This window comes from Miniopterus schreibersii, assembly GCF_964146895.1.
Source record: "Miniopterus schreibersii genome assembly, chromosome: 10".
Taxonomy (NCBI): domain Eukaryota; kingdom Metazoa; phylum Chordata; class Mammalia; order Chiroptera; family Miniopteridae; genus Miniopterus; species Miniopterus schreibersii.
Window position 1 is genome coordinate 8579894 of NC_138110.1, and position 25393 is coordinate 8605286.

General features: G+C 52.3%; 1 protein-coding gene across 1 annotated transcript; it reads left to right on the top strand.

The window, feature by feature from the left end:
- Nucleotides 1-441: 441 nt before the first annotated feature.
- On the top strand, nucleotides 442-15857 carry KCNG1 (potassium voltage-gated channel modifier subfamily G member 1). The gene is made up of 3 exons (XM_081149422.1): nucleotides 442-642; nucleotides 9458-10254; nucleotides 14268-15857. The coding sequence occupies exons 2-3, from the start codon at nucleotides 9484-9486 to the stop codon at nucleotides 15036-15038; spliced, it is 1542 nt and encodes a 513-aa protein (XP_081005548.1). The 5' UTR covers nucleotides 442-642; nucleotides 9458-9483; the 3' UTR covers nucleotides 15039-15857.
- Nucleotides 15858-25393: the final 9536 nt, after the last annotated feature.

The window sequence follows — 25393 nt, forward strand, 5'->3', positions numbered from 1 at the left end:
GCGTGGCCCGTGGAGATTTCACATGGCCCGTGGAGACCCTGCAGCAGTGACGCAAAGGGGTCCAGGACCGGCGGCGCCCTCGAACCGCCGGGGAAGGCGCGGGCGACCCCGGAAGCTTGATCGCCCGCAGCCCCGGCGCGGCGGAGCGCGGGAACCGAGGGCCCGGAGCGCGGAGGGCGGGGAAGGAGGAGGCGGGAGGGGCGCCGCGCGCGCAGCCGGGGCAAAGCTCCAGAGCCGGACGCCCGGACGGACACCCGGCGCCCCGGCGAGCGGCCCCCTCCCCGCCGCCGGGCGAGGCGGGCGCCGCGCTCCTGCCACCGCCCCTCCCGCCCCGCGCGCAGCCCCGCCCCGCGCCCCGCCTCCTCCCCGCTCCCTCCCTCGGCGGCTGCCGCGCGGCGCTCGGGGCGCATAGGAGCCCGGCGGGGACGGCGAGGCAGAGGCGCGCGGCCCTGGGTCAGAGCGCGGGAGCGGAGCCGGTCGGGCGCCCAAGTTTGCGGGCGGCTCCGGGAGGCGGCAGGGGCGTCCCGGGAGGCCACCAGCCCCCTGCCTCCTGGTCCTCGCCTGGGACCCGCTGGCAGCCCGGGGGACGCGAGCCGCGGCCCGGCCAACTCCGAGGCGGGGACGCCGCGACGGCAACTTGAGGTGGGAACTTTGCGCTCCGCAGCCTCGCGGGCCGGCCCCCGCGCCCGCACACTCGGGCCGGGCAGCGCGGGGCGCCCTGCGCGGACCTCGCCGCCCGCCGAGGGGCGGCTGCGCGGCGGGGGACCTGGGCGCACCTGCGGAGGGGCGCGCGGCGCGGGACCAGCGTGGGTGTTTCCCGAGGGGGCACGCGGGTGGGAAGCGCGGGACCTCCGGGCGGGGGCGGGAGGGGGGCGTGCGGGCGGAGGCCGAGGGGTCTCGCCGCCTTGCGGAATCTGGAGGAGGGAGCGCCGGGGGGTGGGAGGGGGCGTCTGTCACTCGCTCATTCACTCCGTCCTTAGGCACGGAACGGAGCTTCCCACCCGTGGGCTTTACTGAGTCATTCACGAGCTCCACAAGTTTCTGTTGAGTGCCTACTGTGTGCTAGGCGCTGGGGATTCCGAGACAACTCTTAACCTGAGGCTCCAGTACCTGGTGGAGAAGGTGGGTGGTCACCACCTCAGCGTCAGGGTCCCCGTGCTCAGGAGAGGCTCAGCCGGATGGATTGGAGTTTGGGGATGAGAGAGGAAAGAGAGTTCATTCATTCGTTCGTGGTTTGGACAAAGATTGGCTGAGCACCTACTATGCACAGCTTACCATGCCAAGAGCCTAAATCATTTCATGTATTTAACAAACAGTTTCTGAGGCCTCTGCTGGGGAGAGAACAAGGGGGGAGAAGGAGGGGTTGAGGTTGGGTCCGGTGGAAGGCAGCTTGCAGCCTAAGAGAATTCAGAATAAAGACCCAGCCCCGCCCTCCAAGAGCCCCCAGCCTGTGGGGGTGGCTGTGTCTAGCAGCCCCATGTGTGCAGGGCAGAAAGTGACTGGACAGGTTGTAGAATGGCCCTTCCTTGGGCATCGAATGCATTCAGTCCCAAGGGGCAAAGGGAGTCTGGAACAGGTTCTTGGGTAGAAGGAAGGGGTCTTTAAGAGGCTCCTTAGGGAGGGTGGGAGTGGGGGGTAGGGTTGAGAAACACTGATCTAACATTGCAGGTGAAGGCAGGCTCCCACCCGTGGAGTCTATAAATTAGTTGTCCATTCAGCAGGCATTTTCTTAAGCACTTGCTATTCTTAAGCACTCCCAGGGTGTCAGGCACCAAAGTCACCCAGGTGGATGAGACAGACGCAGAGACACCACCCCCCCTTTTGCTGACACCTTGAGAGAAGTTCAGGGGGAGGTGAGAGGAGGGAGCAGGAGTTGCTCTGATTCATTGCAGGTGGGGTGGGAGGGGATAGGGGGAGGCTCCTGCCTCTGTGAATCTGAGCAGTGGTTTGTCACTAGGGTGTTTGATACCCACACACATGACTGCAGTCAGAGTCACTATGGGGAGCCTCACTGGAGCATATCTCCAAGGAAAGTTTGCCACTGCTGGAGACCAACCCCCATACTGGGGCCAGGGAAGGGGCACAAAGCCAGGGTATGGACTTCTCAGGCTCTACTGGGCCTGAGCTTGGTCCCCTGTCCTGTGCACCTGCTGAGAGGGGAAAGTGTTTGAAAGATGGGCAGGGATGGCCCCTGGAGATTGCCCTCAGCAGTCATTTCCTAACCAGCCCATTCTAGCAGAAGGATGTCTGTTGTGAGACACACTCCAACCCCATGGGAACCATGAATGTGCTGGAAACAAGACAGCCCTGATTCCTGTATCGAGGCCTGAGAACTCAGGCTGGCTTGGGGCTGACTGGGGCAGTTCTGGGAGCCAGGCTCTGGTCCCACTGCCACCTGGAATTCTTTGCACCAACACACAACTGGGCTCTGGCTGGAGGCGAGGGAGATGCCCCAGGGAGCAGAAGAACAGAGAGGTGTGTCCTGAGCTGGAAGAAATTAACCTTCTGGACCCCTGAAGGGTGTCTTGACTGGGCTATCCTTTCTCCACACCCCTTTTCTTGTGTGTGATGAAGAGTCAACATTTCCAGTTGTCAAAGATAGAGGTGTCTGGGGAGCTCTCTTGGTTGACTCCATAAACCCAGAAATGGAGCCCGAGTGGGAAATGGTGGCTGGAAGAGCCACTCGAAACAGAAAGGGAGAGGCAAGAAAGTCTAGCTGCAAGCACTCAATCACTGTTGGCCATTTTTATTATATAGCAGGCTGTGTTTGATTAACAAAATCAGAACATAGAGTGAATGTGCTACAGATAGGATCTGAACTGTGCCTTGGATTTTCCCCTGCTCTGCGGGCGCCTCACACCGCGCCTGCCTCCCGGGCAGGCAGGCAGGCACCACCATGCTGTCCCTCCTCCCTTCCTCACCTCCGCACCCCACTTACTCTAGAGACTGCAGCCTTAACACTTACAAAGGGAAAAGAACTGAGGGGTTATTTAAGCAGGTGTCCCCTTCCTGCTGTCCCAAGGTCCCCACTGCTCCCCCAAGCCTGCTCCTCTGCTTATGCCTGTGTTCCCAAATTTCACCTTGCAAGGAGACAAATAGAAAAGGACCTTCTGGCTTGCACCCCAAAACACCTCCTGGTGGAAGGCAAACGTGCATTTGGTGTTATTTTGCAGTAGCTGCTCTGGAGGCTGCCTCTGTCTTTTTTATTTGGGGGGGGGTGACTCTGGCACATTTACTTATGTGGGGGCAGGTGGGGGGTGGAGGGAAGAGCCCAGCTCCCAGGAACTTCGTCCCAGCTCAAAAGAAGCCAGACAGAGGTCCAGCCTGGTTAGATTATAATGAGGGTGGACGGACGGCAGGCAGCTAGGAAAGATTCTCCACATGGGTACAGCATCTCACGGAGAGATTCAGCATGCCAGGATCTGGCCATTTTGATTAACGCTTTAATTGGAGATTAATGCAGCATCACCCAAGTCTGAGTCATCTCGGCCAGCAGCCCTAACCCTGACGGAGGGAGCTGCACCCGCAGGGGAAGAGCAGCATGGAGAGATCAGTGGGTCCCCTGACACCTGCTTGGACTTAGGGAATGAAACAGGTTGAGAATCATGGTGTGAGAAGGAACCAACGCCCCAGGAGCTCGGGGAAGAAATGCTTTTCTTTTAGGAAGTTGCCTTGGAGGCTGTGTTAGTTCACTACTGCCACATATTACCACCCATTTAGTGGCTTAAAGCAACAGATTTATTGTCTTCCAGTTTGGGGAGATCAGTAATTCAAAATGGGTCTCTGGGCTAAAATCAAGGGGTGTGCAGGGCTGTGCTCCTTCTGGGGGAAAATCCATTTCTTTGCCTTTTCCAGCTTCTGGAAGCTGCCTGCATCCTTGGCTCCCGGCCCCACATCACCCCAACCTCCACTTCCATCATCACATCTCTGACTCTGACCCTCCTCCCTCCCTCTGTGAATACCCTTGTGATTACACAAGGCCCACCAGACAATCTGAGACCATCCGGATCTTCTCCCCATCTGAAGATCCTGCATTTAATCACACCGGCAAAAATCTCTTTTGTCACAGATAAGGTCACATATTCTCAGGTTCCAGGATGAGGGTGGGGACATTTTGGGGGACCATTATTTTGCCTACCATGGGGGTGTGTCTCATCATTTTATGTTACAGATGGGGAAACTGAGGCTTGGCCATGTGAGTAGCTTGACTTCAGTGCCAGGTGAGAGGGAGAGCCAGCACTGAAGTCCAGCCTCTGGAAGGTGCTTTCTGTCTCACGTTCCTCCTGGAAGAAAGGAAATGCCAGGGGAGGGATGGGGTTGAGCTTGCGGCACAAAAGCCATACTAGCAAGCACATAAGCTGCAAGCGCTTACACGGCCGGTACAATGACTACCCCTGTTTACAGCTGAGGATGCTCAGGCACAGAGAGGTGAGGCCATTTGCTTAGGGGTACACAGCTAGTAAATGGTGAGACAGAGGCCCCACCTCACCCCTGGCTGGTGCCACAGGAGAGCTGCTGCCCGGAGGCCGAAACAGCAACTCAGAATTTGACAAAAGCAGGCATTTTGTTGATTTCTTACTCTGCTCTGGTGCAAATGCACAATAGGAATAAAGATGTTTCCCCTGCCACAAGCAATTGCCTGCTTCTCCTCACCCTTAAAGACCATCCAAGAGCTTGTCTGAAGAAAACAGAGACGAGAGACCCAAGTGGTGGAGACACGCACCCCAGAAAAAAGGAACTCTGGCTCCCACTCCAAAATACCTCTGGGGAGGCAGGAAAAATGCAGAGTCGGAGAGGTTGGGTTTGGAGGCCCACAGACCTAGTTTGATTTTGGCTTCATCACTTATCCTCAGAGCTCTGAGTTTCCACTTCTCGAAGCCTCAGTTTCCTCATCTGCAAAATGGTGATGGTGACGGTAAAGCCTACCTCTTAGGGGAGAGTGTGGCTCACACAATTAAGGCTCTTACACAGTTCCGGGCACTTGGTGTGCAATTAGGGGAGGCTGTGATTGCTGCTGTTACAGCGCTATGACTGCTTAGGCCTCTCTGCAGCCCCCCTCCCACTTACGAGAGGGACAGAGAGCTCCTGTCCCTGAGGATGGCATAGGATGGAAGAGCAGAGTCCCTTCCTGCTCCCCCCTCCTACCCCCACCAGGCTGTGCACTCCCACCCGGAGTCAGACCCTGGCCACAGAGCGGCCTCGTGGTGGGGCTGCCACTCAGAACTCCTTATGGTCTGAATTACCGTTTGTCTTTGGAAATGTGTACTCAGCCCTCAGTCATTGCTTGTGAACCGCGCCTTTTTCCCAAGAGGACAGAAGAGAGAGCCTGGGAGTGTCAGCGGACCTGCTGGCTCATACTGGGGAGCCGAGCAAGGCATTCCCAATGCAGAAGGTTTTCCTTTCATGCAGACGGTTCCCACTTCTCCAATGAAAGCTCCCCAAGTGTGGGACCCACAGAGCCTTCCAGAACCCCAGGGACACTGAGAGGCCGGGCAAGGGGCCCCCCTCCAAAGCCCAGAGCAGCTCTTGTATCCCCTGCCCCTGGGGTCCTCTGGGCATTCATGGTACCTTCTCTTTCTCTCTTGAGCATATGTGAGACTTCCTAAGGGAACCTGTCCAAGCGCCCACTCCTGGGTACCCCCCGCAGGCCTTCTGGTTGAGAAGGTCTGGGGAGAGGCCGGGGAACCTATCCACTGAGCGCCAGGCCGATTCGGAAGCCGGCGGCTTGGTTGTCCTTGTGTTCTTCCTTTTTCCTCCCTTTTTTAACCCGGATTAAAGCCCAGCGTTGTGTTCACGGTCTTTACTTCACTCTCATCCTTGGCCTGTGCTGGGCCTTGTTGTTCATTGGCCTCTTCATTGCAGCCCCCAGTCCCCATGCTTGTCCCCCTTTCCTCCCCTCCAGGCACCTTCCCGTGGTTGATACAGATCCCTGTGTACATGAGTCTTCGTAAAATATATAATGTTGTATGTGTTCATTTACATAAATAGCATAGCGCTATAAGCTTCTGTTTCTTTTTCCACTCGGCACCATGTTTTTAAGACCTAAATGTGTTGCTAAATCTACATCTAGTTTGTTGCTTCTAATTCCTGTACCATCTCCAGGAGGCCACCATCTGCATCTCCCACATCTCCCTTGTCCGCCCCTCCAACCCCACCCCGACAGACACAGTGACTGGCGTTGTCCAGGTCTCCTGACTTCAGAGCCAGTGGGCTCTTCTGCTTCCCTGACTTGGGGTGATCAGCATGTTGTCCCTCCAGCTGGCATCCATAGACCCTCAGAGGTAAAATCACTCTCATCAATCATGCTCTCCAAGTGGCAGACCCAACACGGCAGAGAAATTTTTAAGGACCAGATTTTTGCAAGAGTGTCAGGCTGAGTGAGACGTGGTGTTACTTTTCCAGAAGCAGGACTTCGGGGCCTGTTTGATTTATGACCTTCGCTGGAGACGCTGGAGTCTAGAGCACGTGGAGCCACCCCACCCCCCCCCATACACATCTGACTGGGTGCAAGGAGAAGTGTGCCCATTCCTTCTTTAGCAAATTCAGGTGTCTGGCCCTCCGGGTACAAGCGGCCTAAACGAAGTTCGCTTTTTCCCTCTTTTCCATCCTAAACCATCTCCTGAGACAGGATAACTTTCCATGCAGGATGCTGAGGCTTTAACTTACAACCAACATGAGTCATGAGAGAGAGAAAGGAGGAATCGCTCACTGGGGAAGCTTTGTGCTGGAGGGAGAGCCGGGGGGCTTGGAAGAAGAAATTCCCCAAGAGCAGAGGGGATTACAGCCATGGGGGTTCACAGCCGCACTCGGAGCTTGCAGGATCAGAGGAACGTTCCTCGGCCTCCACCATCATTTTCAAAAAACAACGTCATTTTTCCTCTTGTCTTTGGTGTCAAAGATGCAGCAGCAGAGCTGACGATGATTATCACTGAAGTGCCTAAAGGGACTCCTGTCACTCCTGCTTGGGGGGAGGGCGTCCTGACTTTGCTGGAGGAGATGGGTTCCAATTTTAAGTAAAGTTAGAAGCATCCTCAACATTCTGAAGTCAAATCATTTTTATTTCAAACACAAGTATACCCTAGTTTTCCAAAACCTAGTCTCAGCCTGACGTATGAGAAACTAGCTTTCCCCAAAGATAAATGAGCAATGATTTGCTTTTGTAGGAAGATTCCTATTAGGAAAGTGCCCCTTTCCAATGTGGAAACCCCCCCCCCCTTGGCGCCTATTAAACACTGTTTCTCATCCAAACAGGTGTAGGGGTGTGTGTGTGTGTGTGTGTGTGTGTGTGGTTTCCTTGAACATGTCCAGAGTACAGATCGACACTCAGGTACTGGAAATGGGTTTCCATGTGGAACTGATGAATTTTGCTGGTACCATGTGCTTCTAGGGGAGACTGGGTCTAGGGGAGGGACAGCACTTTTAAAAAGCAAAGTATTGGACTCTTACTACTTTTCTGTGGATTGGCTTAATTTTGGAGAGCTCTGTTGCTATCTGAGGGTCTCCAACTCAAATGCCTACAGGAGCCAGGAAGGAAACGTACATGAGTGAAGTAGAGTGGGTGTCAGGAAGACAACAGGGAGAGGTGGGGACTGCGGTGGATGACAGCATGCGTACCCTGCCTAAAGGAGACAGTCATTTCTCAGCTGGAACTTAGGCCAAATGTTGCCAGACAGTCTGGTTTTCAAGAGAAACCAAGAAGATAAATTTTTACATGAAATTTCTCATTTTTCAAAATTTTCTCCGGGCCAGGCAAAATATTTGTGAACCAAATTCGGCCCTTGAGCTATGGATGAGTAAGCAATCTCATTCTAGCTTTGAGGGTTGGGAAGGAAGGAGTCTACGTAAGCTGGTGTTTTGACCTCAGTTTCTCAGAAGTGCCCTCAACATGTTGCCTCACCAGCAGGAAATGTACTCATTTAGCAAGCGCTTCTTTAAGCTCCGATGCTGCTGGGCACAGGGATTAAGAGATGAGTCAAGTACAATTCTCCCCCCAGGGAGCAGGGAGTCTAATAAAGGAGTCAGGTTTGCATACAGGTAATTCTAAAACTGGGGGATAAGTACAGTGAAGTTAAATGCACCGTGAAGTGGGGCCAGAGGGAGCTTGATTTAGCTGGAAAAGCCCAGGAAGGCTTCCTGGAGGAGCAAGCATGCCTGTCCTTGTTCACTCCTGTATCCTCAAGAGGACTTTTGCTGATTCATGAATGAACATGGCACTCTGCCATAATTGTGCATTTCTTTGGACATTACCTCTTATTGATGACAAATGATATAGGTTTTCCACTTATGGGAGTGATATCCCTTTAAGATAAATACAAATAGTAATAATAATTATTGCATACCTCCTATGTGCCAGGTACTGTATTAAGCATTCTTATGTACATAATTCATTGAACTGTCTTGGTAATTCTATGAAGTAGGTCATATGGTTATACCCATTTCACAGATGAGGACATTAAAGCTCATGAAGGGTGAGTAACTTGCCCGGGCGATAAGGCTCCAGAGTCTATGCTTATAACCACAACACCAGGGCCTTTCCTTGGCACTGTGGACCTTGGGGACAACATAATTCCCTCGTGGGGTCTGGCCTGTGCATTGTAGGAATTTTAGAAGCATCTTTGGCCCTGATGTATTATGCCAGTAGCATCTACCAGACAGACGTGACAATCAAAAATGCCTCCAGATGTTGCCACGTATCTCCTTGGGGACAAAATTGGCCTTTGTTGAGAACCACTGTTCTACACTAAACTACCTTTCCAAGCTAAATAAATACAAAAAGTTGGCGCTAAGGTACAATGCAATGTTAAGTAAATAATAGTACAGAGGTGGCCTGACAGTCCAGTGGGACGTCAGCTCTGCGGGGTGTGGGGCCCTGTCTGATTTCATGTGTGGCTGTGAATCACCAGTGCTAAGGCAGTGCCCGGCACACAGCAGCGCGTGGTATATCTATATAGATGCGCTGGATGTGGAGGAACTGGAACATTTAGGGAATGCCGAAGGGTGGTGTTGCAATTTTCACTCTTAAGTGAATGTTTTAGTCAGCTTGGGCTGCTGTAACAAAACACCTGAGCTGGGTGGCTCACAGACAGACACCTATTGCTCACAGCTCTGGGGGGGGGGGGTCTGGGATCAGGGTGCCAGCCTGGTGGGGTTCTGATGAGGACTCTCTTCCTGGCTTGTAGATGGTGCCCCTTACTGTGCCCTCACAGGGTGGAGGGCGAGGGCTCTGGTGTCTTTCCTCCTTATAAGGGCACTAATCCCACCATGAGGACCCCACCCTCATGACGTCTAAACCTAATCACGGCCCCACCTCTGCATATGGTCCCATTGCCGGTTAGGGCTTCTCCCTATGAATTTGAGGGGCACAGTCCTGTCCATAACAGCAGGTATCTGCAGGGTCAGCATTGTCAGCTGAGACTCGGGGGGCCACTGAGGGTCTTTCCTCCCTTCTTCCCCCCAGGCCCGAGAGGGATGTGAAGACCCAAAATGACCCTCTTACCGGGAGACAACTCTGATTACGACTACAGCGCCCTGAGCTGCACCTCGGATGCCTCCTCCCACCCGGCCTTCCCGCAGAGCCAGTCCCTCAAGGGCGTCTTCTACCGCCGGGCCCAGCAGCTGCGGCCGCAGGACGAGCCCCGCCAGGGAGGCCCGCCCGAGGACCGCCGCCGGCGCATCATCATCAACGTGGGCGGCATCAAGTACTCGCTGCCCTGGACCACGCTGGAGGAGTTCCCGATGACGCGCCTGGGCCAGCTCAAGGCCTGCACCAACTTCGACGACATCCTCAACGTGTGCGACGACTACGATGTCACCTGCAACGAGTTCTTCTTCGACCGCAACCCGGGGGCCTTCGGCACCATCCTGACCTTCCTGCGGGCGGGCAAGCTGCGGCTGCTGCGCGAGATGTGCGCCCTGTCCTTCCAGGAGGAGCTGCTCTACTGGGGCATCGCCGAGGACCACCTGGACGGCTGCTGCAAGCGCCGCTACCTGCAGAAGATGGAGGAGTTCGCCGAGATGGCCGAGCGCGAGGAGGAGGAGGGCCCGCTGGACAGCGACAGCCAGGACAGCGAGGGCCAGGCGGAGGGCGAGGGCCACCTGGGACCCTGCATGCGGAGGCTGCGGGACATGGTGGAGAGGCCGCACTCGGGGCTGCCGGGCAAGGTGTTTGCCTGCCTGTCGGTGCTCTTCGTCACCATCACCGCCGTCAATCTCTCCATCAGCACCTTGCCCAGCTTGAGGGAGGAGGAAGAGCAGGTAAGAGCCCACGGCCACGTGCGGGGAGGCTCCTTTCGGGAGGGACGGTCCCTCAGGCCCGGGCACAAAGCTGTCTGCCAGGCCGCCTCCTCTCAGAAGCCCGCATGCTTCACAGCGCGCAGTCACCTCCTCCAGGAGGCCTTCCCTGACCGTGCTGGCTGAGTAGCATCCCCCGCCCCTCCTGACGTCGTGCTTACATGCTGCTGTCCACCTTCACATTGAGAGATGAGCTCCGTGCCTGTCCTGGCCTAGACCCTGCGCCCCAGTGTCCAGAACAGTATCCAGCACCGCAAGGCACTCGGCCACTCTCTGCTGAATGAATGAATGAGTGAGTGAATGAATGAATGAGTGAATACATGGATGATGTGATTTATGATGTGCCTGGCCCTGAGCTAAGCGCATGACATATATCATCAACATTTATTTCACCGATTTAAGTCCTTTCTCAACCTTCCTAATTCCCTTGTAGAAAAATAACCCAGTAACATTTTCTGGGTTCGGAATAGAATTTTTGTGATAGGTAAGTGTGCGTGCACGTGTCTTCAAATAGTGAGCATTTCTCTGTGTTAAATAAGACAATGCATGCAAAGTGTTTATTCCAGATCCTGGCTGGGGTGTGTCCTCAATTCTCAGGGCTACAGCTTAGCAGGCAGTTCATAGCAACCAGGGGCAGGGCTGTAGCCCTGCCAGAATCCAGTCTTGTCAGTGATTCTTCCAGCAACCCTGCTGGGGGAGTGGAGGGGAATCTCTCACCCACTGGACGATGAAGACACTGAGGCAGTGCAGCTAACAGACCCAGGTCTGACTAGTCCAACTTCTATGTACTTAAATGTAGAACTATGGGTTCCACATGGAGCCGGAGTCCTAATGTAGCCCCACAAAAGTGGGTTGTTGGCCCACACTGTGCTTCCCAAAATTTTGACTTGGTCCCCAGCATTTAAAAGTAAGGTATTTTTTGTTTAAAAATTCAGACTCCAGCTCCTGTTAAAAATCTATGTGGTTGGGCCTCCTGGCCGGCCATCCCACACAGCAGCCATCCCACACAGCAGCTCTCGGTGGGAGCTGAGTCCAGGGGGCATCTGCTCCCCAGTTCAGCCTCCTTCTGTGTGAGACCCTCAGGCCTTTGAGTTGGGACCCCTTTCCCACCCATAGGGTTTCTGGGAGCAAGCTTCAAGACAGACCAAAAGGTTTAGACAGGTACAAATTGTATAAGCATTGGAGAAGTGGGTATGGTGGTATGAACTAAACATAAATATCGTGCCAGCCAGCATTTATTGAGCACTGGCTGTGTACCCTGCATGGACCCTCTGATGGAACATTAGAGCTTTCACCACATGAGGGTCTTTCCACATAAATACATTATGGAAGAAGTAGTAATACTTTTGTATTTATAACCTAGAAAGGGTTTCTGGCACTTTTTTATATATTGAATTTTAAAATCAAGTGTTAAATCAACAGCACTTGACCAGTAAAATTAACTATTGATAAGCATAAGGAGAAGTAATGAAAAGGGTGGGATTAGAGCCAGACAGCCTGAATTTAAATCATATTTCCTCCACTCTGGCTGTGTATCTGTAGGCAAGTTACTTAACCTCTCTGTGTCTCAGTTTTTTCACCAGCCAAAACAAAACAAAAAACGGCAGAGAAAATGCTCATCATTTGAGAGCTGCCTGGAAGTACCTGTACTTAGTTAGATTAGTGTAGATTTCATTTTAGCTCCAACATATGTGACCCTGATTTCATCAGGAAAATAAAGAATAAAGCCATTGTTTTATTCAACTTCTGATACTTGCTTTTTTTAAAATAGCACTCAGCCTTTTTCATAATTCAGTAACAATACTATTCTTTGACTTCCTTTTGGGAACCAGTGGGGTTCACTGGCTCAGTTCCTCCTTGAGCACACAGTTGAGTGTCTACTGAATTCAGGCAACACAGGGGAGGCAGGGTGACCAGGACGAGGCTTCCAGCTTCAAGGAGCTTCAAGTCCAGTGGGGGAGGACAGTGACACCCCCGTGACCATAAGTGTGAGACACATACTGAGAAAGCTCTTGTGAGCTTCCCATCCCAGAGGCCTGAGAGTCCCGCCAAGTATTAGTTCATCTCTGATGTAATTCTATAGAAAGCACTATTTGAGCAGGACTTGAGGGGCCCAGCTGTGGCCAGGGACCACAAGGTGCCCCAGGCTAGAACCACCAGTACCTTCCTCTCTGCCAAAAGGCCCCTTTGAACTTGAGGTCCACAGCTATCCAGTTATATTCTGGAGAGATTAGCTGGCAGCCCGCCTGCCAAGTCCAGCATGCAGATGTGTTTGAGAGGCCGACTGAGTGTTTTCTTTGTACTAAATTATCACAACATTTAAAATCTACTAGATTTAGTGTAAAACTTCAGATTTCTACCTTTTCCTGAAAGCTTCCATGAGGCTGTCTCGAGCCTGAATTACTGAGTCAGGGGCAGCGATCAAGGAAGGGGTGGTATGTGATGGCAAGCTCTCGGCAGCCTCCACCCCAATGGCTCACCTCCCCCATTTCCTTTGCCCACCTGGCCTCGAGTTGGCACCCGTCTGAATGCCAGTCCAGTGCTCTTCCATCCATCCCAGTAACAAATATGAGTTGATCACCTGCAGAAGCAGGGCCTTTACAGGTGAACAAACTGCCCCATTCTGTGGGGATACAGTCTGTTGGGACAGGGAGTAGGGGGCAGGGGACAGAGATAGACAATAAACATGATAAATTAGTAACTTATAAAGCATATTAAAGGATAGTAAGCACTATGAAAAAATGGAGCAGGATAAGGGGAATCAGGGTGCAGGACAAAGGGAAGGGGTGATTTTTAAACGGGGTCACAAAGGCCTCCCTGGGAAGGTGATACTGAAGCAAAGCCATGTGAGTGTCGGGGAGAGAAAGTCAAGGTCAGGCTGGGGGTGAGCCTGGGCTGTTGGGGGGACAGTGAGGAGGCCCGAGGAGCTGAAGCAGGCAAGCAGGGTGGGTGAGGGAGAGGAAGTGGGAGAGGTGACATCCGGCCACTTGTGTCCTGGGACACATGTGCCATCCCTCTGAGTCATGGAGGGTGCCAAGCAAGGAGGGCCAGGATCTGACTCATGTGCTCAGGTCCCACTTGCTATTTGTGCAAAACGGGTCATAGGAATGAGGGAGCCCTGGGACGGGTTGCCGACGTCTGTCCAGGTGAGGGGATGGTGGCTAGACCAGGGTTGGGGCAGTGGAAATAGTGAGAAGTGGTTTGATTCTGGAATCATTTTAAATAAAGAGCCAATGGGATTTGCTGAGGATTACATGGGAGGTGTCGGGGTGAGGCCAAGTCTTGTCCTGAGCCAAACAGGGAAGGTGAGATTGCTGCTTGCTAATAAGGGGAAACACATGCGGTGAAATCAGGAGCCCAAAGAAACTAGACCTTTTAAAATTTTTATTGAATTTACTGGGGTGACATTGGTTAATAAAATTATACAGGTTCCAAGTGTACAGCTCTGTAAAAAAACTAGATCTTAATTGTCCCCACCAGAAAAAGAAATGATATTTATGTTGTGTGATAGAGGTCAGCTCTACGGTAGTAGCCATGCTGCAATATGTGGATGTGTCAGATCAGCACGTGGACACCTGAAACTTACACAATGTTATATGTTAACTATACCTCAATAAAAATAAATTTTAAAAGGAATCACGAGCCAGTTTGGGACATGAGAGGTTAGCGAATCCCATCAAACACCCCAGGGGTGACATCAAGGAGGCAGCCCAGCCCATCTGGAATCTAAAGTTCAGGGGTGAGGCCTGGGCTGGAGAGAGAGATGGTCAGCATCAAGGTGACACCTCAAGCCCTAGCGATTGCCCCGGGAGTTAGCGTAACTAGAGAGCAGCCCCAGGGCCATACAACACAGAGAGGCAGGGTGGCAGTGCCCAGACCACCTTCCATCCAGGTGGCACAGCACCCCGCGCAGGGCAGACTTGGTACTCCTTGCTGGCGGGACCGCTGACCTCTCCGGGGACTCTCCCCTCTCCCAGGGCCAGTGCTCCCAGATGTGCCACAACGTCTTCATCGTGGAGTCGGTGTGTGTGGGCTGGTTCTCCCTCGAGTTCCTCCTGCGGTTCATCCAGGCGCCCAGCAAGTTCACCTTCCTGCGGAGCCCGCTGACCCTCATCGACCTGGTGGCCATCCTGCCCTATTACATCACGCTGCTGGTGGACGGTGCCGCCTCGGGCCGCCGCAAGCCGGGCGCAGGCAACAGCTACCTGGACAAGGTGGGGCTGGTGCTGCGGGTCCTGCGGGCGCTGCGCATCCTGTATGTCATGCGCCTGGCCCGCCACTCCCTGGGCCTGCAGACGCTGGGACTCACGGCCCGCCGCTGCACCCGCGAATTCGGGCTCCTGCTGCTCTTCCTCTGCGTGGCCATCGCACTCTTTGCCCCCCTCCTCTATGTCATCGAGAACGAGATGGCCAATAGCCAGGAGTTCACCAGCATCCCCGCCTGCTACTGGTGGGCTGTCATCACCATGACAACTGTGGGCTACGGCGACATGGTCCCCAGGAGCACGCCGGGCCAGGTGGTGGCGCTCAGCAGCATCCTGAGCGGCATCCTCCTCATGGCCTTCCCCGTGACCTCCATCTTCCACACCTTCTCCCGCTCCTACCTGGAGCTCAAGCAGGAGCAGGAGCGGGTCATGTTCCGGAGGGCCCAGTTCCTCATCAAAACCAAGTCGCAGCTGAGCGGCATGTCCCAGGACAGCGACATCTTGTTTGGAAGTGCCTCCTCAGACACCAGAGACAAGAACTGAGCCCCGAGGACACTCCCGCCCCCGCCGCCACCACCAGGCCCCCAGCCCTGCCTGCCCTCTGCGGCTTGAGCTATTGCCCTCACTGCAGAAGCCTTCGAAGGCACGTGCTGATTCGGAACATGGCCTTGGCCGAGGAACGACCCAGTCCACGCCCCAGGGGGGATGTTCACAACATCACAGACGGGTCCCTGCCCTCCTCGGCCAGCGGAGCTGGTCCTGAGCCCAGCACACAGCCGCGACGGTCCCCCCGCCCGCCCCAGCCCTCGAGCCTGTTTCCCTCGATAAGAGGTGGCTTGTTCCTCCCGCCATGTAAATCCCGTGCCCAGCAAAGCCTTGCTTTATGGGTCTGCTCGAGAAAAAAATGCAAACGGCTGCAGCCGCGTGTCTGTCTTTACTGTGGATCCTATGCAGTTAGAGAAACCCGGGAGGAGAGGACGCCTTCCGTGGGCTCTTAAGAAAGGCACGTGTACTTCCCAGCAGGGCCAGCCAGCGTGGGGCCAGAGGAAGAGGGCCTGGTGGGCCCGTGGGGTTGGCGGGAAACGGAGGGGCCAGAGAGCTTTGGGAAAGTTGCCAGTAAACACCTCATTCCCTCGCCCTCGTTTCTCTTCAACTCCCTCTTTCCTTCTCTCCTGTCCTCTTTTCTCCTATTTTGCACGGTCAGACCTGTATTCTCAAACTTTTCCCCAAGGAACCCCTCACGGCTGAGCGCACACCAAGGGGCCTGTCAGCATTGCTGACTACGAAGGTGAAATTGCTTCATTTTATCTTTTAAAAAGAGTGTGTATTTTTAATTCTATTCCACATTTATTTGAATATTTGAAAAAAAAAAACACTTCAAAGTATTTACCTGTATCTAAATCTAAACCTAGAGTGGGGGTGATGCTTCAAGAAGGTGGGTTGTGGTTCCCTGGGCAGTCTGAAGAGCATAGCCTGAAGCCCCCAAAGGACTCCCCATGTCCCCCAAAGACCGACAGAGCACCCACCACCGGGAACACCACCTGACCTCATATACTGTGGATGGCCCACAGGAGTGGGAACCCCAGGCCAGCCCACCAGATTAACTCAGCACTCAGGGGTCAGAGCCCCTCAGCGCTAGACACGGTGAGGGGGCTCCACCCCCAGGTCACAGTCACAGCCCGCCTTCCCCCTCACAGGTACGGCAGTGTCACTTTCTTCTTCATCCCGGGCCACAGCCCCCCCGCTTGGCCAGCAGCATAAAGCATGCTCTAAAACAAACCTCATCACTGACTGCCTTCTGAAATCTGCCAGGGACTGTCCATCACATTGAGAAGAAAACCCAAGTGCCCTGCATGATGTGGGCCCCGCCCTCCGCTCCAGCTCCCACCTCTGTTTCACTCACTTCGCCCATCCCTGAACCTAGCCTGCCCATTCCCATCTCAGAGCCTTCACACCTGTGATCCCTCTGCAGGGAATGCCCTTCCTATAGAACACTGCATGGCTGGCTCCTTCCCATCACCTCCCTGACCGCCTCTCTAAAGAGTCCCCTCCCTCACCTCTGCCATCGCCACTGTCTCTCCTAACCTGCTTGAACTTTTTCATCCATGTGTCAGCCTCTGAAATCCCCTTGTTCATTTCTCTGCCACTCAGTTATGGTCCATCTCCAGCAGGAGGAGGCCAGTGCTACGCTAGCTGGGACTCGACCACATGGCTCTCCACTGACCTCCAGCACCCAGCACAGGGACTGGCACCTAGTAGGTGCTCAGTAAACACTTGTTGAATGAATGAATGAAAAATGAAGGGAAAGAGGGCCATAAAATAGGCCTCTGCTTTTAACATTTGATGTGGGCTTCTGAGCACCTCTCTCTCCCCCCAGGGGTTGAAGAGCAGGGCATTCAGCACAATATCACAATCTACATGCAGTGATGCAGAGTGGAAATATCATTCGAGTCACGAGGGCCTCGTTAAAGGCTCCCCTGATACCTGCTTCCATGAGTCACGCCTGAAAAGTAAGTTTTCTGACTAATTAGCTCTACCTTCCCAGCCCAGGAGTGTCAAAGCAGTCGGCACTGCCATCAGAGTAATAGCACCTCAGATTTATGGAATGACCTTTTCCTCCCCTCCAAAGTGGCTACGAGACAGGAGACAATTGAAAATGCTAAATAGAAACGTAACACAGAAAGAGGTATAAAATGGAGCCCTTTAAAATTCAACAGGATGGAATGCAAATGCTGTTTGGAGTGGAGGAGAAGCTCCAAAGGGGCAGCTCTGGAAAGGACCCCCCACCAATACTGAGGACAGAGGCTTAGGCTGGTTGTGCAGGGAGGAGCTGAGGTCACAGAGGGTCAAGACTTCTGGCATCTTGCAAAGATTCTGACCACAGCTGACGGCTGAGGCAGAGGCCCCGACTTAGGCACCTCTCAAGGTCCCTCTTGAGGGACAAAGGGGCTCTAGATGCTGATTTGCACACCCAGAGTGGGGCTGAAGGGCCCTTGGCCCTAATTAAGAATCAGGAGGCCTCAAGGCACCTAACTGGCCACCTCTAGGACTGTGACCAAATTGATGACGTGGCTTTTCCACGTTTTTTCAACAATGTGAACTCAGATGCAGAAAGCCCTGCTATGAGTCAGATTGAATAAGGGCTGTTCTGCTTGAATGTGGGCCACAGTCTCTTCCCCTGCTCTAAAGGAGCCTCTCTTTTGACCCTGGTGCAGGCGACTAACTCCACACAGCCAGGACAGTGTGTGAAGATCACTGCTCTAAGGGAAACAGCAAATTTCCAGTTTGTTTTACATTTTAAGTAACAGGGTTGTCCTTCATCTCTGACTTAGCTCATTGATTCTGCAAGACTCACAGTAGAGGGTTGGGAAGGCTGATCTAACAATACAGATTCTCAGGCCCCACCTCAGAGCAGGGTTGGGACTTTTCACCTTGGACTCCGAATTTCAGGCAGAGCCAAAAACAAACAACAACAAAACTCAGTGATCAAGATAAATTATGTTTTGCCCTAGCTGGTTTGGATCAGTGGTTAGAGCATCAGCCCCCGGACTGAAGGGTCTCGGGTTCAATTCCGGTTAAGGGCCCGTACCTGGGTTGCAGGCTCGATCCCCAGCCCTGGTCAGTGCTCGAGCTGGAGGCAAGTAATCAGTGTCTCTCACATTGATGTTTCTCTCTCTCTCTCTCTCTCTCTCTCTCTCTCTCTCTCCTCCATGTACTCTCTCTGAAAAGCAATGGAAAAAATATCCTTGGGTGAGGATTTTTTTTTAAAGATAAATTATGTTTTAATGCAGTATTTTTAAAAATCAAGATTAATGCCAGAAATCCACGATGAACAAAATATCAAAATTTTAAATAGAAGATCAGCCTTTGTCTTGCCAATTCCTAGTTCTAGTCCTGTCCCAGTGCCCTGGCTTATCCAGCGACACAGCACCAATCAGCCCAGGGCATCTCCCAAGAAGTGCAAGTGGGATTTAGCACCTGCACCCACAGCTGCTGAGCATGGGCACCCCATCCACTGAAGGGGATCGAGATGGGCACCCATACCACCTCCTACCCCAGCGAGCATTTCAGAACCAGGCCCCTGTTTCCATGGGACCCACACAGTGATGGGGAGGGAGACATGTGAATGGAAGAAAGTAATTTCTGATGGTGAGCCCAGGGTGGCCTGGCAGACTGAGGGGCCTTGAGGAGGTGGAGAGCAGTCACTTATGAGGGTCAGGGAAGGACTCTCTGAGAAGGTGACATTGAAAAGGGACCTGGGGGAGAGGGAAAGGCAGTGATCCAAGCAGAGAGAACAGCCAGTGCAAAGGCCCAGAGTTAGGGAAGACCCGGACATTCCTCCAGCTGTCAGGGGAACATGTGGGCACAGAAACACGTCCCTGCTGGGAGCACCCTTCCTCCCAGAGAGAAAACTCAGGTGTGCAAAGTAGACATTCTTTGAATAAACATTTCCTGAGACCTTACCCTGAAACTGGCTCTATCAAAGCAACTGGGGACAAAACAGACACAACAGAACTGGACTCAGCCCCTGCCCCAGAGGTGCCGATAGTTTGGTGGAGAAGACACAGAATAAAATGTCTGCACATGTGAAACGATGGGGTGCACTTGCCTCCCCCACTGGTCCAGCCTCATTCTTTCCTACCTGGATTGTTGCCGGAGCCTCCTCCCTGGTTTCCCCGTGCTCTCGTCTCCCTCTCCATCCACTCTTGTACAACAGCAGAGGGACCCTGTTAGAAGCAGTCAGCCCATGCTCATCCTCTGCTTATAGCAAAAGAACTGGTGATACCCCATCCCACTCACAGTCAAAACCAGAGTCCCTTTTGGCCCCACCTCCCTGACCTGGTCTCCTTGCCTCTCCCTCGTCTCTCCTTTCAGCTATACCAACCTCCTCTGTTCATGGAACAGACCAAGGACAGTACCACCTCAGGGCCTTTGCACTTGCTGTGTGCTCTGCCCAGAAGACTCTTCCCTAAGATATACCCCAGCAGTCGCTCCATCTCCTCATTTGATCTCTGCTCAAATGTCACATAAACAGAGAGGCCTTCTCTGACCTCTTCCCTGCAACCCTGTATAAAAGATCACACTCTCAGCATAGCCCTGGTGTGTTAAGCAGGTCTCTTATTTTCTGTATTCTGATGCTTTGATATCTGGAGCCTTGCAGACCCTAAAGAGACTGCTCTTCCCCTGCCCCCCCACCCCCCACCTCAGGGTTAGCCAATTCCTAGAGATAGTAACAGCATGCTTTTCAAATACAAACCAACCAATCCAGGCCACCTTCTTTATCAGGCTCTCACACTCCAGGCCACTAGCCACCTGCCTAATCACCCTAATCACACCTGCGGGGACAGCCCCCATGCCCTAGGGCCACTGAAATCAATCTAGCCAATCCTAAGCCTGCTACCTGCCTTGCCCATTCCTTCCCTCAAAAACTACAGTAAAGGCTCGCGCCCACTGGTCCCCCAGCCTCTCTGCCTCAGACAGGCCCTGCTGCTTTCCCCCTGGGGTCCTCATGGTGTGGCCCCCTCCTCTCGGGATCTGTGAGTATAACAAAATGTCTTTTCAGTGGAAGTCATCTCATCTATTGGCCTTGCCACACCTGAATAATAATAAAATCTATATTTCAAAACACCCAGACCCCTTACCCTGCTTTGTCTTTCTCTGAAACCTGTATTGTCACCCAACACTATGTATTTATTTGCTCATGGTCTTTCTCTTTCCACTAGATGGTCAACTCTGGGACCTTCGCAGCAGCATTCCCAGCCTAGAACAGCACCTGGCACATAGTAGGTGCTTAGTAAATATTTGCTGAATAAATGAATCCATGAATCCTTTACTTCTGTACAGAGTCCTATAAAATACACAAACATAGCAGCTGTATTTTTTTCATCTAGCTCATGGCAGAAACCTCATTACCATCTATTCCTGTTTACTGACACCACAATTTTGATGGGCAAACACACACACCCCTAGTCACCCAATGATTTCTTCTTGGAGACAACCACTACCATGTGAGTTTAGCCCTCCGTTAACATCCTTTATTTTGAATTAAACGTATGAAAAGATACTATAGGGCTTTGTTTTGAGACCATAAATCAGAGCCTGAAAGATTTTTTTCACTTTCTTTTCTGAAAAGAACATGCTGCCTACCCCAATGACCTGCAAAAGTCCAAGCGAATAAGTTTGTTGAAATATATTTAAAGCCACCAAATGGCCTTGCTTTAAAACAAAACAGGAGGAAAAATGGCCTGATAGGACTATATCCTAGGTATGCATTACTCAGTAACTGTTTGTATTTCATCATGATTATTATAAATACATGGAACTGAAAAAACAAGTCCTTAGAATCATTCTCTAAGTGACAAATCTACCTAATAGGTGGCCAAAGTCACTGCTAAATGGACAGAAGCTATTTCTCCACCAAGTCGATTAAGTGGGAAATGCCCCCTCACTGTAGAGGCTCAGGGCTCTTTTGTAATAGGCACAAAAATTACTCAGTAGCGACAGTCAACCAAGTACCTGGGGGTGTTAGTGGGGAAGGGAGGGAGCCTGCGGCGGGAAAGAAGCAACCCCTCTGTTCCTTTGCCCTTGGCCTTTGGGTCCTGTCCATCCAGAGCTGCTGGGCTGGGTCTGAATGAGAAGTCCAGCAGGGTCCTGTGAACTTGGGCATCTGTCAAGACACCTTTAACAGTACGAGTGTCCTAGAGCTGAAAGTGGCACTCACGCCAACCAGGCACACTGGTCTTCGGAGGACTCAATCCGCATCACTTTCTTAATTTGAACCACCCCGAAAAGGCACACCCTGTTCTGTGAATGTGACAGCCTGGAGTAGCAGAAAGTGTTGCGAGTCCTGAACAAACAGAATGATCTTGGGCTTCAGAGCCAAAGAATCTCAAGTTCAATTCCCTGCCACCCACCACACTGGGGTGGCATGAAGATTAAGTGACATAAAGAATGGAAAGAGCAAAGAACTGGCCCATAGCAAGTGCTCATTAAATAGTGGCTGTTGCCGTTATTGGTAATCATTCCCCCCAAACTCAACTACCAGCAACTAAAAGGGTTTGATAAATGAACAGCATACACGGATGCCAGGGGCGTGCTTGGGCCTGGGTTAGTCCAGCACCTCCAGGGACTTTCACACATTTCTCATTTGCCTGCACGGTGACGGCTGCTGATTGCAAGGGCGTTTTCGCACTTCATGACAACAGCCTTGGCAGAACCACAATTTGGAGATCTTTTCATTAGCAGGTGGGTAATGACCGTGGGGGAACTGCATCTCCAGGCAGTTACTTGGGATCTGGATTTTGCCTCTGCTGTGACACACAGCTCCGGCCACCTGAGAAGGTGGATGACTGGCTTCCACTCCTAGGAAGCCAGCCTAGGGAAAGGGGTAACGGAAAGGCCTTCCTCTAAGGGCTGTGCGAGGCTGGGGAGACGGTTAGATGAGATAAGGCAGCCGGTGCCCGGCAAAGAAGAGCTGTTCAGTAATTGTTTCCCCCTAAAGCCACTTGGTAAAGATCAAAATGGGTATTGTATCAGGCAGGATGATTATGTTTCCGAACAGCAGAAAAACCAACTTAAACTGCCTTGGGGGGTGGAGGGAGGAAATGTGGTGGTGGGGCAAAGAGTTTGAAGAGAGGACATTCATAGGCTCACAGCTGAAAAGCCCCAAGGTCGTGCCAGCTTCAGGCGCAGCTCAACGTCAGGAGGAGTCAGTCTCCCTCCACCCTACAATCTCCACCTTGTCGGCTTCACTCTCCTGTTCCACCTGGAAGCTCAGGACTCTCCCTTCATGGTGACAACATGGCTTCAGCAGCCCAGTGTCTCAAGTTCAAGTCCAACAGGAAAGAGCAAGATACCTTTTGATTAGCTCCTGCCAGAAGTTCTGAGACTCACTCCGACTGGAGTAGCTCGGACCATGTGTCGGTCCCTGACGGGATCGTCAAGGCCATGGAGAGGCAATAATGCTCTGATTGGCGAGGCCCTGGGGACATGCTCTACCACGGGGTCCGAGAGACAGCAAAGGATTAAAAACTCGGAGCAGCAGTGTCCCTCCAGCGCCCTCTACTGAGAAACCCTCAGTTGCAAGCAAGGCAGAGGAGAGCTGCTTAATAAGGAACTCTGTCCATTATGGCAAGAGGAGGTATGGGAGGGTGAACTTGGAGCTGAGAGGCCATAAATTGGTATATTAGCATACACCCGCAGGCCTGGAGCTGTAGAGGCATCTTCCAGGAAGGAACTGTGGTCAGAGGGACATGCACAGCTGCAGCCCCGAGCAGGAAGGAAACAGGTTAATAAATTCCCAACACCCATCTTCTGCCAGTGCCCCCCCTTTGCAAGCCCGGACGCCTGGGTGATGCAGTCCCTAATAGCCACGCTGAGCAGAGATGGGTCTGGGGAACAAACAGGGATGCCCAGCTAGGACTGTCACTATGCCCGTTTTACAGATAGGATAGGAAACTTGCCACGGTCGCCCATGACCCAGCTCCACCATGCTGAACCTCCAGCCCTGGAGCTATCCTACGTAAGCAGCAGTGAGAGGGAGCAGGGGCCATGGGGGAGCTAGAACAGAGGCTCCTTCAGAAAAAAACAAAAAACAACCAGCATTCCTAGAAGCTTAAATGCCAATGTTGTTGTCCCTTCTATCACTTTCAACAAACCTGCCTCTACATGCTCAGGAGAAGGAGAGGGGAAAATAATCATTCCAGTTTCTTTCCAACAGGCAGACCAGCAAGAGCTCTCATCTTCCCGGGACTGCCTTTCATTTGCGCATTGACCCAGGCTGCTGGGAGGTGAAGCGTAAGTGAGAAAAAAGGAGGAAAGGGTCATGCCGACTGCAATCACACTGCACCCAGGCAAGAGTGACGCAAACCCGATCCCCGGTGCCTGTGATGGGTGCTGCCTACCAGTGGCATGCATGGATTTTAGACAAATATATACAGGGTGTTCCAAAAAAATGTATACACACTTTGAATGTATACAAAGGCAAAATATATTTCATTTTCAAAATATAATAGAATCTGTAGCTATTAGCTGTTAAAATGTGTATACATTTTTGGGGGACACTCTGTATTCAGCAGCTGGTTTGCACTGCAAATCTGGGCCCTGGACAGTCCAGCGGAGAGGGGCCTGGGTTGTGTTTGCCTTGGGAGATACAGATGCTCTCTTTGGGTGATCGCAGCCTCTCTCCTAGTCGGGGTGGCTGGTTTACAGTGAGTCTGAGTGTGCTCTCAACCCTTGCTACGCAAACTGTGGTCCGTGGACCAGGGGCCCCCATGCCCCCTGGGAAGCCCATTAGGAATGCAGACTCTGTGTATAGGATTGCAATAGAAACCTATTACTCTGAAATACTGTTATCAGAATATTTCTTAAAACAAATAAGTGGTTCAGTAATATACAGGCTTTTTTATTAACCCCATTAATTAACAAGATACAGCAGAGGTTCTAACGATTACCATAATTTGGAGGTTTTTACAGAGCATAAATAATATTTCAAGATATCTTCATATGTTTTCAGCAAGTGTAATGTAACATGAAAATATTTGGGATTTTATTGGTGATAGGTGCTGGTGTAGGGGAGGAAAATATTTTTTCCTTCTACCTTCCTCAGTTCTCAGCTGGACTCTCACAAAAGATAGAGTAGCAAGAGGACAAGCCCTCCTAGGGAGATGAAGGCCCCAAGCAGTGACTAGCCCTGAGTGCTTATATTCTAGGTTGAACAGAGAATAGCGATGATGGAAGGGTCACTAAAATATATGGGGAGACTGAAGAAGATGAGTTATATTCATAAGCCTCTCGGCACAGGTTTTTCTTGGCCTCAGCTCCACATCTCTGGTGATAAGAATGTTTCTTTCCTCCGGGTACAGGGAGAGCATCTTTCACATAGAGACTGTGTCCAGCCCAAAGAAAAATTTTCTTGGAACCACGCATTGTATGCTGAGTCACTAACATTTTAAAACGCGGAGCTTTTACATAAAAATCTAGACCTCCTGCTTCTTGGCAGCACTGGCCTGCATTCCCACGGAGCAGCCCCCGGTGCAGCTGAGGAGCAGCTGTCCCTTTAAACGGCCACGTGCTGTCCTGTGCCCGTGGCTCCGAGTTCCAGCAGCAGGCAGGCCCGTTGCTGCCTGACCCCCAGCTAAAGTGTTCATTGTAATGCTTCTAATAATAGAAAAAAACATTTCTCTGTACTCAGGATGCTTACCCAAAGTGAGGAAATAAAAACATTATGAGAGGGCACGTGTTTGTCACACCCCATGGCCTTTCCCCTCATTGACGTCCCCTGCAGGACCGACCCCTGAATTGTACCGAAGTAGCAAAGGGGGGAGGCAGAAGTTTGTGCACAAATAAGCTTTAAGGTTCCTTGGCCCATACAGGTGCTACATAAATGTTCACTAATTTCCCTCCTTTGGAGTTCAGGCAGATGGGTGTACAGACGCTGGCATTCGTGTGCTCATACTTTTGAGCCGGAGGCTGGGAGATGGGCTCAACCTGACCGGCGCTGGCGGGGAGGCTGCAGAAGCTGCTGTGGGTTCCTTGTCCTTCGGCTCCACCTACTGGTCCTTCCAGGAACTACAACCTGGGGCCAAGTCCGCTCTCTCGGCTCCAGGTTTGAAAAGCTCCCATGAAGTTCTCACGAAGCCTCCGCTCTGTCCCCCATGCTCTTCTGGACCTTTCCATGACCGGCCAGGGGAAAGTGTTCAGGCTGTCCCTAACATGTTCCATGTCATATGTAGGTATTCAGTGGGCTCTCTTCACAATTGTCTTACGGCTTCAACCTCAGAAAACTATCGTCTCTCCCCAGATCTTCACATGCCTGACTACTTGTCATTCTTCAGTCCTCAAATTTAAAGGGCACCTCCCTGGCCATCCTTCTTTTTTAAAAAAAAAAATATATATAT

Excerpts from the sequence above, each read along its gene's own strand:
- KCNG1 (XM_081149422.1), top strand. The coding sequence starts at position 9,484 with ATGACCCTCTTACCGGGAGACAACTCTGATTACGACTACAGCGCCCTG. Across the intron at positions 10,255-14,267 it reads TGAGGGAGGAGGAAGAGCAG|GGCCAGTGCTCCCAGATGTG; the intron begins GTAAGAGCCCAC and ends CCCCTCTCCCAG.